This window comes from Elgaria multicarinata, chromosome 6 (assembly GCF_023053635.1).
Source record: "Elgaria multicarinata webbii isolate HBS135686 ecotype San Diego chromosome 6, rElgMul1.1.pri, whole genome shotgun sequence".
In the NCBI taxonomy this organism is placed as follows: domain Eukaryota; kingdom Metazoa; phylum Chordata; class Lepidosauria; order Squamata; family Anguidae; genus Elgaria; species Elgaria multicarinata.
The window spans coordinates 94,115,810-94,130,789 of record NC_086176.1 but is presented as its reverse complement, the minus strand read 5'-3'; the positions used below and the strand labels follow the sequence as shown (position 1 = coordinate 94,130,789).

The 14,980-nt window shown below is 40.2% G+C and overlaps 1 protein-coding gene across 1 annotated transcript in view; it reads left to right on the top strand.

Moving 5' to 3' along the window:
* ITGA1 (integrin subunit alpha 1) overlaps positions 1-14,980 on the top strand; it is a 125,696-nt gene that overhangs the window by 77,471 nt on the left and 33,245 nt on the right. The window contains exons 9-16 of the mRNA XM_063128086.1: positions 1,268-1,433; positions 5,356-5,429; positions 8,098-8,242; positions 9,672-9,814; positions 11,251-11,394; positions 12,090-12,347; positions 13,240-13,370; positions 14,591-14,754. Of these exons, the coding sequence (XP_062984156.1) occupies positions 1,268-1,433; positions 5,356-5,429; positions 8,098-8,242; positions 9,672-9,814; positions 11,251-11,394; positions 12,090-12,347; positions 13,240-13,370; positions 14,591-14,754 (1,225 nt within the window). The remainder of the gene's footprint in view (positions 1-1,267; positions 1,434-5,355; positions 5,430-8,097; positions 8,243-9,671; positions 9,815-11,250; positions 11,395-12,089; positions 12,348-13,239; positions 13,371-14,590; positions 14,755-14,980) is intronic.

The following is a 14,980-nucleotide window of genomic DNA, read 5'->3' as shown; positions in this document are numbered from 1 at the left end:
TGTGTGTGTGTGTGTGTGTGTGTGTGTGTGTGTGTGTGTGTGTGTGAGAGAGAGAGAGAGAGAGAGAGAGAGAGAGAGAGAGAGAGAGAGAGAGAGAGAGAGATGTGTGTTTATGTTTTCTGTTTGCTTTGAAAGGGGAAGCTTGTGTTTGTATTTGAGTTATTTACCATGGAAGAGATATTAGTCTTTTGCTTCCAGTAAAGCACAGAAGCTGATTTTTACTAAAGATATATATAGTGGAAAAGCTTTTTGCATTATTATTGGCCATCGTTGGTGTGTGTGTGCGTGTGTCTGCATGTTCACGCACAAGTGTCATGTTGAGTTTAGTACTGGGAGCAGAGTAGAAGGCACACTACATGTGGCTAGCCCCAGGGCCCATCACGGCCTTGATCTAGCAATCCTAACGTTTTAGATCATGATCCAAAAATCTTTTTACCGTTCACAGCATGCAGCTGAGCACCATATTAGTTCCAGATTTTTGTCTATACTGTTCATTGCCTCTTACTTCTAAGAGCAATTGTGCATGCTTTGCTTTCCCTTTGGCCTCTGACCACGAGCAACACTTTGGGGAAATGTTGCGGCTACAAGATCAGGCAACAACTCATTACTAGTTGTTTGACTGTTATGTAACTACATGGCATGGAATCACAGGGTTTTGAGAATGACAGCATTTTAAACATGATGGTATGCTGTCATATTGTAACCATTCTGGGTTTCTGACATTTATCGTTGGTCAGGAGATCTCCCACTAGGGGAAACTAAGCTCTGCTATAGGAAAGTGATATGCTTAGCCCCAGGCCTCCCCCAGTCTCAACACACACAATAATGAACCCGTTTAGCACAGTTTCATAATATGGATGATGAAATATGGATTATTTCCATAGCCAATTGTCCCTAGTGCAATTTTATCTTTGAAGTCCATGAATGTTTTCCTTCTCAAAGCAGATTACCCCAGCCAGAAGAGCAATAATGACAAGCTGCAACCTCTTTAGATGTCCTGGTAAAGACCACACATCCTCCTGGGTTTCTATGAAAACTGGAGTGTAACAGTATTCTTCACCAGGGCAATTCTATATTGCTGGAGGACATTCAGTCTGGGCAGGTCACATATGAATGCAAGTTCATATAATTGCATTATATCCATGGCTGATTTCCTGGGACAATGGCTCTGGCCTTTGCCTCTCACATTTCTCACTTGTGAGCTACAGAAGCATCTTTCTGAAGCTGTGCAACTTCAATGTCTTATCGGCTTTTTTTAACACTGTAGATACTTGGCCACTACAACAGGGGGAACCTAAGCACTGAGAAACTTGTTGAAGAAATCAGATCAATTGCGAGTGAACCAACTGAAAAGCATTTCTTTAATGTCTCGGATGAATTAGCTTTGCTTACTATTGTTGAAGCTCTTGGAGAGAGAATATTTGCCCTGGAAGGTATGTTTTTGTTTTGGCTTTTCTGTTTTCTTTAATGTATTCCCATATACTTTGTGTGCATGAGAAAAGAGTTCCTATTGTCAAATTCTTCCATTATGTAATTTAATCAAAATAGGGCAGTTCTAGGATATATCTGCATTTGCCTCAAGGGTCAACAATGAAATTCCTTTTCTCAGTTCTCAAGAAAATGAGAAAATAACAATTGACACATTAGGCCAGACCAGCAGTCCATCTTCGGAGTGCCCAAATCCATCAGTTAAAAGGGACGACTAGAACAAAAGTGCCCCTATCAGACAGAAGGGGGTTTAGCCGTCAGAGGAGGCCAGTGAGTTAAAGGCTCCCTGCCACCATGGTTGGACTATGTGACAAATTCTCACTCTTGGATATATTCCTTGAAATTGACTCACTCACCACTTGGGGTGGGGGGATAATAATATTATTAACTATAATCATTATAACAACAACAATAGAACAAAATTTAATGAAATGGTCTGATTTACTGAGGGTTCTTTTCCTCATCATTTTTGTGTAGTTAATTTTTGTATTGCTATAAGTTTTCCATTGATTTTACTATATACCGTGTGCCACCTCAGTAAAATATTAGCTCTTGAAACACAGCAAATACATTTCTTAAATAAATAAAAGAGCATAAAGCACCACCAAGGTTAAATGATAAAGGTTTACTGGATTTTGTAAACATTTCTTTTGTGATTCTTTTCTTTTCTTTGACTTCTTGGAGAGCAACCCTATGGCCCTGACGCATTGTCTGAAGTGTCATAGGTATAACTGGCCTTAGGCAGTCCACCCCTGGGCCTTGCTCTCCAAGTAATGCAGTTCTGGCTCTGAATTTTCCACAACAACATTCTTTAGGGTGCCATGCTATGCATGTTGACATAAAAAGAAGGGGGACCCTACAACTCCCAGCTTTGGAAAGCCCTCCCTCATGCAATTCGGGAGGCAGAAACTGTGACATCTTTTAAAGGCCTCCTGAAAACACTTTTGTTCACCCAGGCTTTCCCTGGGCTGTAAGCAAATTAGTCATGCCTCTTCATTTTACTGCTCCTTGACTTGTTTTTACCATAGTTGGAAGCATTTCTAATGCTGTGTTTTAATATTGTGTTTTTTAATTTTGTATTTTAATACTGTGAACCGCTGAGAGATTTCATTATATTAAATGTCGCAATAACTAACTAACTAATAAAATTGAATGCAAGCAAAAGGTTCTGGATGAGAAAAGCTGGGAGACAAGGCATTGACTATAAGACAGAGTATATATATATATATATATATATATATATATATATATATATGGGTGACCATATGGAAAGGAGAGCAGGGCTCCTGTATCTTTAGCAGATGTATTGAAAAGGGAATTTCAGCAGGTATCATTTGTAGGCATGCAGCACCTGGTGAAATTCCCTCTTCACCCAACAGTTAAAGCTGTAGGAGCCCTGCCCTCTTTTGTATCTGGTCACCCTCATTTAGACAGAAAAAAAGCCCTACCACTCCCAGCATACGCCAGCCAACATGGCTCGCTAGGGAATACTTTATTTGTTTTTATTATTTGTGGCACTTGCATATAATGAAATCCCTCAGTGGTTCACAATAAATATTCAATACATTTAATACAATACTAAAAACACAACATTAAAAACACTTCCAACTACAGTAAAAACCATTCAAGTAGCAATCAAATGGAGAGGCATGATTAATTTACTTACAGCCCAAATTATCCGGTTTCAGTCAGAGCCAGTAGAACTATGAAGGAGTGATGCAAAGTGCCTCCAGTGGCTGATGGGTATGTGTCTGGCTGGTGCACAGGCTGAATTTTTGACTAAGATCCTTTGGATCACAGTTTCAGGGTCTGAAGACTAGTCAAATTTTCCATACTCTCTACCCATACTTTATTTTGTCCTTCTCTTACAAGCTCTCTTGGCAGACACAGTGCGAGTTCTGTGTTCTCTGCACTTCTTAATGTGCTAGTGGTGATTTAAAACCTTAGGCAGCAATACATCTAATTTGTAAGTGATTATGTTCCCTAGCAGGGAAAACATCTGTGTATACTTCACATTTAAATATCTCAGTCTTTCCTGAATAATCACACGAGGCTCGTTTGTCAAAAACACTTGCATCAGTGTCAACAGAGAACATAAATATAGGAATTCAGTTATGAAAACATGCAAATTAGCATTTTATTGCTAACAAATGATTAGGAACCCCATAAGAATGATTGGATTTGTATAGAAACCATGGCTTCCCAGTATTGCAGCTTGTTTCAATTAAGGGTTATATATTTTTCTTCTTGGCTCGTGAAAAGTATCCATTTCCTCTCTCACAAACTTTGGCTGCATTCCAGCAAAGCTGTACATGCACAAATGGGAAAACAACACATACAGCCAGATATTTCGTTCCCATTTCCATAATAGCCCTTCACACTGCTGAAGAGGAAAGGTGCATTTCCAAATGAAACATGGCTAACCTCATCTGCAATATGCAGTATACTCTGTTGTCTGAGGTGGAGTAACAAACCCTCAGGACCCCCACCAAGTCAAAGGATGGTCAAAGTCATTTTGTCTCCTGAGGCAGAAAATGCCACAAGCACCTGTGACCCACCTTGCCACTAAAAATGCAATACTACTAAATTAAAGAACGAACAATTTGCTGACCCCAAAACAGCTGCCTGAGGTGCTTCCCTCATTCGGCTTGATGGTAGGGAGAAATGACTTCCATGCGTACATGCTTTGTTGGATCATGTCCTTTGTTCACGTGTTGAAGATGAAAGCCTGAATTTCTGAATTCAGTGGTTCAGGTTGAAGTCCTATTAAAATTTACATGGGAATAAGTTACATTGAACTCAACAGGACTTTTTTTAAGTAGACCTACACTGTCAATTAAAGAAATTTTTGTTAATTTTTGTGACCCGCCCAGAGAGCTCCGGCTATTGGGCAGTATAGAAATGTAATTAAGAAAGAAAGAAAGAAAGAAAGAAAGAAAGAAAGAAAGAAAGAAAGAAAGAATATTAACTGAAGTAAAGGTTATCTTTACTCATATAATTTACTAATCATATCCATGTTAAATAAAGTGCGTTCGATGTTTTCAAATTAATGTAAAACTTCTCTTCTTACACCCCTAAAATTTGTTCATTCAATGTTGGGGAGATGCCAGAAATTATGCTGTCATCTGCTCTGGTTTTCTTGGCTATATTTTCCCCCTACTAATAAGAGGACAAAAATAATACTTGGCCAAGTTGACAGGGTTTTTTGTTTGTTTTTGTTTTTAACAATATACAAACGTCTTTACATTTTTATCTTCCCTTCCTCCAAGAAAGACAGTGTAGTATACATAATTCTTTGTTTGCCACCACCCATTTTATCCCATCAACCCTGTGTGGTAGCTTAAGCTGAGAGATAGTGACTGGTCCATGGTCATCCAGTGAGCCTTTATTGCTGAACAGACATTTGAATCCTGGTCTTCCCTGGTCTGTCCTAGGCCAGGACACAGTAGCCACTACAATACAAATATCCTACACAACGAAAACAATTATCATAACAGTGCAATCCTATGCATGTTTAGACAGAAAGATAAAAAAGCTAACTGAGGAATGCTGGGAGTTGTAGGATATTTTTCTTTCTAATTATGCAGAGGATTGCACTCTTAATGGATGAAAAAAATAATGGCTTAATTGCCTACATAGAGGAAGTTCAATGTGCCTGAACAAAATATGATCAAAGATTTGCTCCTTGAGAGAGCTGGACAAACTTTTGAAATTTCTGCTAATAAAATCTATCCTAAATATTTCATTCACTGTTCAAGCCAGGACATTTGTAACGCTGGCTATTTTTTCTCCCATTTCAACTTATTTATTGCCACAGCAGCATTTTAATCGATGTATTGTATGCTAAACATTTCTCTTTCTTTACAGCTACGAAAGACCAGCTGGCAGCCTCTTTTGGAATGGAAATGTCTCAAGCTGGGTTCAGTGCCCATTATTCCCAGGTAAACTAGTCAGGTTGAAGTCGATTATTATCATTTTTAAAGGGAAATAGTTGTGTATAGTTTACATTGTCTTGAATATCCTTAGAAAGAAAAAAATAATATAATGTGCTTTAGAAATAAATAAAATTCTTGTTTTGCTTTGTTTCTTTAAAAAAAAACCTTTGCAATGCAATCCTATACATGTTTACTCAGAAGTAAGTCCCATTGAGCTCAATGGGGTCCTCCATTCTCTTAACCTACTTTATAGGATTGCAATCATAACTTACTTCACGGCTTGTACCTCACTTAATATGATCTGCAAAACACCATCAAAGGAATGTGAAAGGGTGTGCAAGGCTATAGCCAAATGTAAACAAGTAAAAAAAAAATCTGGGAAATCATTTTTCAATAAATGTGTGGAAACTGTACACCAAATCATTCTGGACCTTTGCAGATCTACTAAGTATTTGTTTACTCTGTGGCCATCAGGAGCTACTAATACATATATGCCAACACAAAATATTTTGCTGCTTAAAGTGGAGCACTAACCCCACCCTGTTCCTTGTGCAAACACTTGCAAAAGTCTTGCTGCACCAATCAGACTTCCTGCCATCTTCTGAATTCCACTTTTTGAAGCAACATGATAAGCTGGCCTTGAAGACAGACTTTGGGCGCAACCAGAAAAAAGCCCTACAATTTCCAAAAAGGTTGTAGGGTCTTTTTTTAAAACATGTAGAGGACTGTGCCTTTAATCCCCCCCACTTTTTTTTGGCCTAATCTACACCAAGCAGGATATTGCACTATGAAAGCAGTAAGAAAGTGGTATATAAAAGGCAGGAGCCACACTACTGCTTTATAGTAGTATTGAAGTGCACTGACAACTGTTGGGGCCCATTGGCACATATCATATACCACTTTCATGGAGTTTTCATAGTGCTATATCCTGCTTGGTATAGATTAGGCCTTTGTCTTACTCCCCCTTCCAGATCAAATACAGACATGGCAAAATGCTGGATATGCACACAAACTCCATCTCTGACAACATGGCAATATAAGCCTTATTCACAACTAATGGTCAGGTGTTGAATCAATGCATGAGTCAGGATGGGGCCACGCTGACTAGTCTCACCCCCCCCCAATATCAATGTGCCTTACCCCAATGCCCGTACATTCAGTGCAGATGTCTACAGTGAGGAAGCCTTCACAGGAACAGCTGTCTGTGTGAAGGCATCTACAGGTTCTGGAACCCTGTGCAATCGGGATTCCAGATCCATAGACATGCAAAGGCTTCCTCAGTGCAGTCAGTTGTGCTGATGTTGATTCAGCACATCAACATAAATTGTGAATAGGGCTCAAGAGTGTGCAATGAGATGACTATTGTCAATAAAGGCTGGTGGGTCTGATAACAGTGGGGCTGTGGATCCATTCTGGGTTTTAGTCAGAACCAGCCAAAACTTTAAAGGACCTATCCAAGGTGCTGAACCTGTTAGGTTTCAGACCTTTGGATAGCTCCTTTATACTGGCTGGTTCTGACTAAAACCCATAATAATAATAATAACAACAACAACAACAACAACAACAACAACAACAACAACCCGCCTCTCCCTCCGGATCGAGGTGGGGCACAACACAAATGCAACATCATACAACTAATTTAAACATTTAAAACCAATACATCACTAAAAGCAGCACATCAATAAAAGGCATCTTAAAATTCAACTGGGTAGGCCTGCCAGAAGAGATCAGTCTTTATAGCTTTCTTAAATTCTGGAAGACTATTAAGTTGACGAATCTCTCACGGCAAGCCATTCCACCAACTGGGAGCGGCAGATGAAAAGGTCCTCTGGGTAATAGTTGTCAGCCTTGTTTTTGTTGGCTGGAGTAAATTCTTCCCAGAGGACCTGAGTGTGCGGGGGCGGATTGTACAGATCCACAGACCCAGCGAAATTAGAACCACCAGCTTCAACTGATTATTGTGACGCTAAGTCATCAAATTAAGTGAACAAAGGAAAAATGGAATAGATGTGGAAGGTAGTTTGACAATAGACCAGCTTCCATATAGTTATGCCAACTTCTGAACCACCTAAACATCTGGAACAGATGTTATATATGGTGTCGCATTAAATTCTAGTTTCGTTTTTTCCTTTTTCAGTTTTGTTATAGTTATGTTTTTATCAAAAGTTTATGCTTTAATTACTGTAAATAATCAGAACTCAATAATAATTACAAATTTAAAAAGAAATCAAAACTGTATTGGTTAGGTAAGGGTACCATCAAGATACAACTGCTATGCAGTCGGCCAGATCTACACCTTGTGTCAAATTGTTACCATCCCATCTTGGTGACACTATAACTGTCTTGCGTGTTTATACCTCGTATGATACACAATGATATTTGTTGCAGTATTTTGGATAATGTGGAATAAAAAGCAGGAAATAACACTATGGAAGTGGCATATGGAATGTGTAATGTGCCCCAAAAGTTAATAGTGTTATAAAGAGGTAGTGTAGCGCTAGCCTTGATATGAGGACCATGAGCTGATCCTCATATCAATCAGCTTTCCCTATTTGCCCAACACAGTCCCAGTCTTTTGGCTTCTTCCTCAGGTATATCCCTCCAAGAATAGAAGAACATAGCAATCAAAGACTATATTGTATGGTTTATGTCATGATTTCTCCTGCCATGTAAGGACTGGATCATGCTTGGAGCGGTCGGCGCATATGACTGGAATGGAACCGTCGTCATGTTGAAGGAGAGTGCCTTACTAACCCCAAGGAATGACACATTTTATGATAAGGCCTCAGAAAGTAATGAGCCCCTTGCTGCTTACTTAGGTGAGGAAAATGCTCCAGTGTATTTTTACTTTTTTCTGAGCTTTCTGCTCTACATCCTACTTTTACAACAAGCTACACGAGTTAAAAAATGCTCTAGGTTTGTGCTCAGTATTGAAGGGCCTACTTGTGGGCCCGAGAGTAAAAGTGATTAGGATGGGAGATGTGAAGGATAAGGCCCTCTCAGTAGTGCCCCCACTGCCTGCTTGTAGAACTGCATTCCAATTGATGTCCACCAGGCTCCATCATTACAGGCGTTCAAGTGAGCCTAGGCCCTAAAGACTTACCTTTTCACCTTGGGCTATAATTGAGCTGGTTTATTGGGTGCCATTGGGTACATGGTGTTAGGTGGTTGTAATTTTTAAAATGTTGATATTTCATTCTTACTACTAATTTATTATTGTTTTATTTGTGGTTTTAATATTATACACTGCCTTGGGAGGGTTTCCGCTAAAAGGCGGTTCATTCATATTTTAAATAAAGAAATACTACAAATGTCTGCACTGTTACTCTAATGTGACATTGCACTGGCAAAAATGCTGAAGAAAATATCTAGAATACGTCACTGAGTGCTTCCATTATTCTTGTTTCTCTAGAACAGCTGTCTCAAACTTGGCATGGCTGGGGATTATGAGGGTTGATATCCAATGCATATGGAGAGTGTTAGATTGGAGAAGGCTGCTCTTTGCTGCTGCTGCTGCTTCTTTACAATGCCCAGTGTATTCATTGTCAACAGGCCTTTCAAAGACAAGAATGTATATGAGGAACACATAATTTGCCCAAGAATGAACTAGAATTCTTTGGTGCTCAAGATGCTTGGAATATCAGTTCTTAGAGGTCTGTCTTGAATGCAGGCAAGGCAATTGACATTTGTCAAGCTTCTCTAGATGTGGCCCATGTACAAAATGTCATCCTTGACTTTAAGGGACGGTTTGGTGTATTTTATGCACAATAAAATTTACAGAGCATAATGTTATGAGTGGTGTAGACTGTGAATGGTACGTCAGCCTTCCTCAACCTTGTGCCCTCCAGATGTATTGGACTACAACTCCCATCATTCCCATACAACATGCCCATTGGCCATGTTGGGTAGGAAAGATAGGAGTTGCAGTCTAACACATCTGGAGGGCGCCAGGTTGGGAAGGTTGGTCTATTTGGTCCATTAGTTAGGCCCTTGGGTAACCTTTGGAGCTCTAGCTAAATGTCATTGCAGAATGCAGTCTCTGCTCTGGATCCGCTATAAGAACCTGTGCTGGTATGTTTTTTGCATTTTTGGCTCTGACCACCACTGGAATGTGCCACCCACCAAGAGGTTCCCTGAAATGGACTTCAGCCCTTGGACTGAAAGAGATTCAGCACCTCTGGGGGAAAAAGCACAAGTAGTTATTGTCAAGATATTCTGAGAATGAATGCGATGTTTCTGATTCCATAGGTTATACAGTGAATTCTGCCTCAGTCCCCGGAGATGTTCTATACATTGCGGGACAACCTCGATATAACCACACTGGTCAAGTTATCATATATAGAATGAGAGATGCAGATATAGACATCCTTCAGCGATTAAGTGGGGAACAAGTAAGTGTGCATAGGGCCATTAAAACATTAGTCATATGTCATCCGTATATTTGTCACATATGCAGTGTTAAGAAAAATTACATCAGAGATAAATAGAGACGAATCATTGCTGCATTTCTGAAAACATTAACATATGACTAAAGTCACTTAAAAACAAAGGAGTGGAGTGTATGATTGCACACTGTTCATTTCAAGTATCCTCAGATGCATTCATGCTACACATATGACCTGTGTAATCCACACGTGCCAGAATGTCAGGATTTTCGCATCAGATCCTCAAACTGTTTTAATTCTGCAAATGGGCCTGATCCAAATATTTGGTGGTCCTCATGTGATCACCTACAGGAACAGTGCCAGTTGCAGGCTTTTGAAGGCCCTTGGCCCAGATGCCCAGATGGGTCTCCCTTAGTGAGTCTACCTTCTCACCACCATTGTCACCAGCCGCTATTGCTCCTCAGTCTCTTCCTCATCATTGCCACCACTAGCTTGCTTGACAGTCAGTGGACAAGTAGGTAGTGGCATCCACTGCTCCTCTTTCGCACCACAGCTAGAGGCAGGTTGTAACGATGAAGAGGTTGCCTTCTTAGATCAAACTAAAGCAGTGGTCTTCAACTGGTCCGGACCTGAAACCCGCCTCGGACTCCCAAACTGCAACATGGAACCCACTTCCACAATTTTCTCCATTCCCAACGTGGCAGCAACAGCTTTGCTGTCACCCATCTGGATTGATCTTTTGGGTCCTGGCCCACTGGTTGAAGTCTACTGAACTGAAGAATTGCCTTTAGGGGTTCATCTTGCACACCATTCTGTCACAGAGGCACAGACAAAGGCAAACCCCAGCAAAACTATGTTGTTGAATTATAGGACAACAACATTATAAGAGCATTATAAGTGACTCTACAGCAGTGGTGCTGAGCAGCTTCCAGGTGGCCAACTCATTTGTGTGGATGAAAGAGCAAATTGGGGGTCCATTTGGCTGGATGGAGTGGGGGCAGGCAGGGCTTCCTGGCTGGACCAGAGGGAAAATCTTCTCCTCTGGTCTGTCCTGGGCGTATTTAAGGTGTCCCGAGATGCAGCACTGGCCATGCTCCCTTGATGTATGGCTTATAGTTAGCACAGTGACAATGCCCTGTATTTAGTAACAGGCAAGCTTCCCTTCTCCCCTCTTGGAGAAAGTTTTCTGGAAGTTCTGCAAAATAAACCTTGAGAAGACTAAATGTCAGGGAACTCTTCCCCTGTCCATCCTTCCTTTTGCTCCCCTGCTACCCAAAGCTACCCTGACTAAGAAGAAAGGGAAGAGGCAGGAAAGAACTGGGGCGGAGGATTTCAGTGGAAACTGGAGATTTATATTGAAGTCCTTGGCACCTAATTAGCACCACTCTGCAATATATTGACAATTACAAATGTGTGTTATGATACTATTTCATAAATTACAGATTGGATCCTATTTTGGGAGTGTTATCACAACGATAGACATTGACAAAGATACGTTTACAGATATCCTCCTGGTAGGCGCACCTATGTACATGGGGACCGAAAAAGAGGAGCAAGGGAAGGTGTATGTTTACTCTTTGAACAAGGTAATGACTAATAATAATAATAATAATAATAATAATAATAATAATAATAATAATTTCGTGATCCCTTTGGATCAAGACATTAGTACAACAATACAATATAAATCAAATACATAAAATTAAGTCAAAGAGCATATAAAACCAATACAAAATCAAAAAACAATCAAGACATCTTAAATTCTTGGTTTAAAATTCATCTGGGTAGGCCTGCTGGAAGAGGCTAGTCTTTATAGTTATCTTAAACTCGGAGAGAGAGTTAAGTTGACAAATCTCTTCTGGCAGACCGTTCCACAGACTGGGGGTGTCAGAAGAAAAGGTCCTCTGGGGAACAGTTTTCAGCCTAGTTTTGGCTGACTGAAGTAAGTTCTCCCTAGAAGACCTGAGGGTGCAGGGCAGATTGTATGGGAGAAGGCGATCCTGCAGGTAATCTGGACCCAAACTATGTAATCTGGACCCAAAGGTAATGACCAACACTTTGTACTTCGCCCAGAAACTAATTGGCAACCAGTGGAGTGATTTTAATGACTCACAGCGATGAACTAGTTTGGGATTCAAACAATAGTTTAGGATCAGCCAGGACAAACTACCAAAGGAAAGTACTGCTTGTCTTGTGTGCCTCTTGAGGAGGGCCCCAAGAGCATTTGTAACAGAAAGTAGATGAAAATCCATTATTTTTTTGCCATTTCCCTCTTTCACAGAAAACATTTGAATATCAGATGTCACTTGAGCCTGTAAAGCAAACCTGCTGTTCACTCCTGAAGCACAGTGACTGCACCAATCACAACAAGAATGAACCTTGCGGTGCTCGCTTTGGGACATCAATTGCTCCAGTTAAGGATCTCAACCTTGACGGGTTTAATGACATAGTCATAGGTGCTCCTTTAGAAGACGACCATCGAGGAGCTGTATATGTTTACCACGGCAATGGGAAAAGTATAAGGAAAGAATATGCTCAGGTACAGGACAACGGCCCAGAGATTAAACCCAGGATTCTTGACTGTAGTGGGACTGGGACGCTTTAAAGAAATCTGGACATAGTTAATTGTGTAACGAGATTCATGGGATTAGCTGTAAAGTCACTCTGTTTGGAGGTAGATTGTTAGATTAATTTAAGTATATGTTAGCAAATATGAGACATTGATGAGTATCAATCTAGGACTGGCTTGTATTCACGTGTAAATGTCAACATTCACCAAAATGTAGATATTTTCTATAATGTTTGTTTATGATCTTTTCAGTCAACACATTAAGCCACAGTGGTTAAGCATTTTGAGCTAAACATTATGGCTTAGTGTGTCATGGGAACCATGACTTAGGGTGTTGCGTGAACCATTCCTTACCATGGTGGCCACATAACCATGGTTTAAACATGCTCACTAACCGCTTGCTGCAAATGGGTTAGCGGCCTAACCATGGCTTAGCATGTTGTCTGAATAGGCCCTATATTTGTTTCTGTTTTGAAATTGATATTTGTTTCTCTAAAATTAGATTCCAAGATAGATTCAAGAGGGTTTGTGAATCATTAGCATCTATTAGGTTACTTTTATTTTTAAATACACAATATGGTTTAGTACTCCCAAAAATGTTGAACTAAAATTAATTAAATGAGTGATATCCATGCTGCCATCTTAAAGTCTATCTCTGGATTAAAATACTGATTGCAAATTGTTGTTTTTTAATAGTCACCAACAAATCCAGGTTTAACTGTGCAATCCTATGCTTGCCTACTCAGATGTAAGTCTCATTGAATTCAGTAGGGCTTACTCCCAGGTAAGCATAGATAGGATTGCAACCAAATATTCTTAAACATGTTTTTCCATGGACTGTAATAAAAGTATTGTTATCCAGCGCATCGCATCAGGTGGAGATGGGGAAAAGATGAAATTTTTTGGTCAGTCTATACATGGCGAAATGGATTTAAATGGAGATGGATTGACAGATGTCACCATTGGAGGCCTTGGAGGGGCAGCCCTCTTCTGGTATGTGTGCTAAGCTTCCACTTTAAAGGGCAATCAAGTTGCCAATAACTGTTACCTAGAACAATCCTATATACTAATAGCTAACTCGTGTTCAAAGCCCTATTGACAAGTTACTTGCATGGAGAGTCTTACTATGTTGAAGCAGGAATGTTTTCTTACAAGGACATCAAACTCTCAGGGCCAATTGATAGCCTGGAAAATATCCAGTGTATATACAAATATCTACAGTGCTTGGCCATGTTCATATAAAAGAAATGGCATTTCCTGGCATGTGAACAGGGAGTGCATGCGTATCTGATTATGCGCAATTGCTAGCCATTCTTGCTCTCTCTGTGGTTATCCCAGGAAAATGGAGGGATCGTCCCTACCTGCTCCCGGGATCCCCTGTGTGGCATATGGATGCACAGGAATGATCCCGGGATATAGGGCTGGTGTAGATATGCCCAGCAACTCATAAAAGGACTGCTGTGGTTGAAACTGCAGCAACTGTATGTAACTGTAGAGAGACCATATGGAAAGGAGGACAGGGCTCCTGTATCTTTAACTGTTGTGATGAAGAGGGAAATATTTTGCATATTTTTCTATGCCTAAATTCCAGAAAGTTAAAGTTAAAAAAAAATGGAATCCATATGACTTGGGAAAAGCCAGTTTGCTGCAGAAACTGTCAGTCGTGTATATAGAAATCCAGACTCATTTGATTCCGTTACGGATTTCTCCAGTTTTCATGACATAGAGGGGTGTAATCTGTCCTCCATCAGCAGGGAGTTCCAGAGCCTGGGAGCAGCCCAAGCTCTGGAATATTGGACTTTAATGCTGTATAGAAGTAAGGGGAAAAGGGTTGACATACAGTGGACAAGATCTCAAAAGCCATTTTCACAATGGTATCCTATCCGTGTTTACCTAGAAATAAGTGCATTGTATTTAGTAGGACTCCCAAGTAACTGAGCATGGAATTTGCAGCCTAAGTGTGCCCAATAGCGTAAGCAAGTCCAGTGGGAATTTGAACCTTCATGCCATACCATAAATTGCTTTTGGAATTCCCCTCTTGTTTCAAATGAGTTTTTCCATTTGGCATGGGTGAGCTAATGGCTTGGAAATCACAAGTCCTCAGGTGATGGAACTAGTCACATGATATTGAGGTCCAAGCCACTATGTTGTGAAATGCTAAAAGATCCTGGGTGTTTCCTAATATTTTTTTTTCCACAAATGGTATGCTTTAGGTCTCGTGATGTTGCTGAAGTAAACGTATCCATGAAATGCACACCCAGCAAAATTAACATCCAGAAGATAAACAATGACATGCAAAAGCAAAGGGTGTCTATCAACACCACAATTTGTTTTGAAGTCAAATTAAAATCAAAGGAGGTCACCTTGAATGAAACAAGTAAGTAGACAGGACCCAGATTGCTGAACTTTGATGTGAATGTTGTCTACTGTCCTAAAACCAGAAACCATGAAGCTGCTTTGAAGCAGTTCTTTGGGAAATCAGCAAGAGGACATGTGGGTAAGTGACCATAGGCCATCTTCATTTGTTGCATGAAAAAAAATGAATGGAAGTTCTTTAAACTGTTCTATAATCTGGTCCCACATATGTGACTAGTGAATATGCC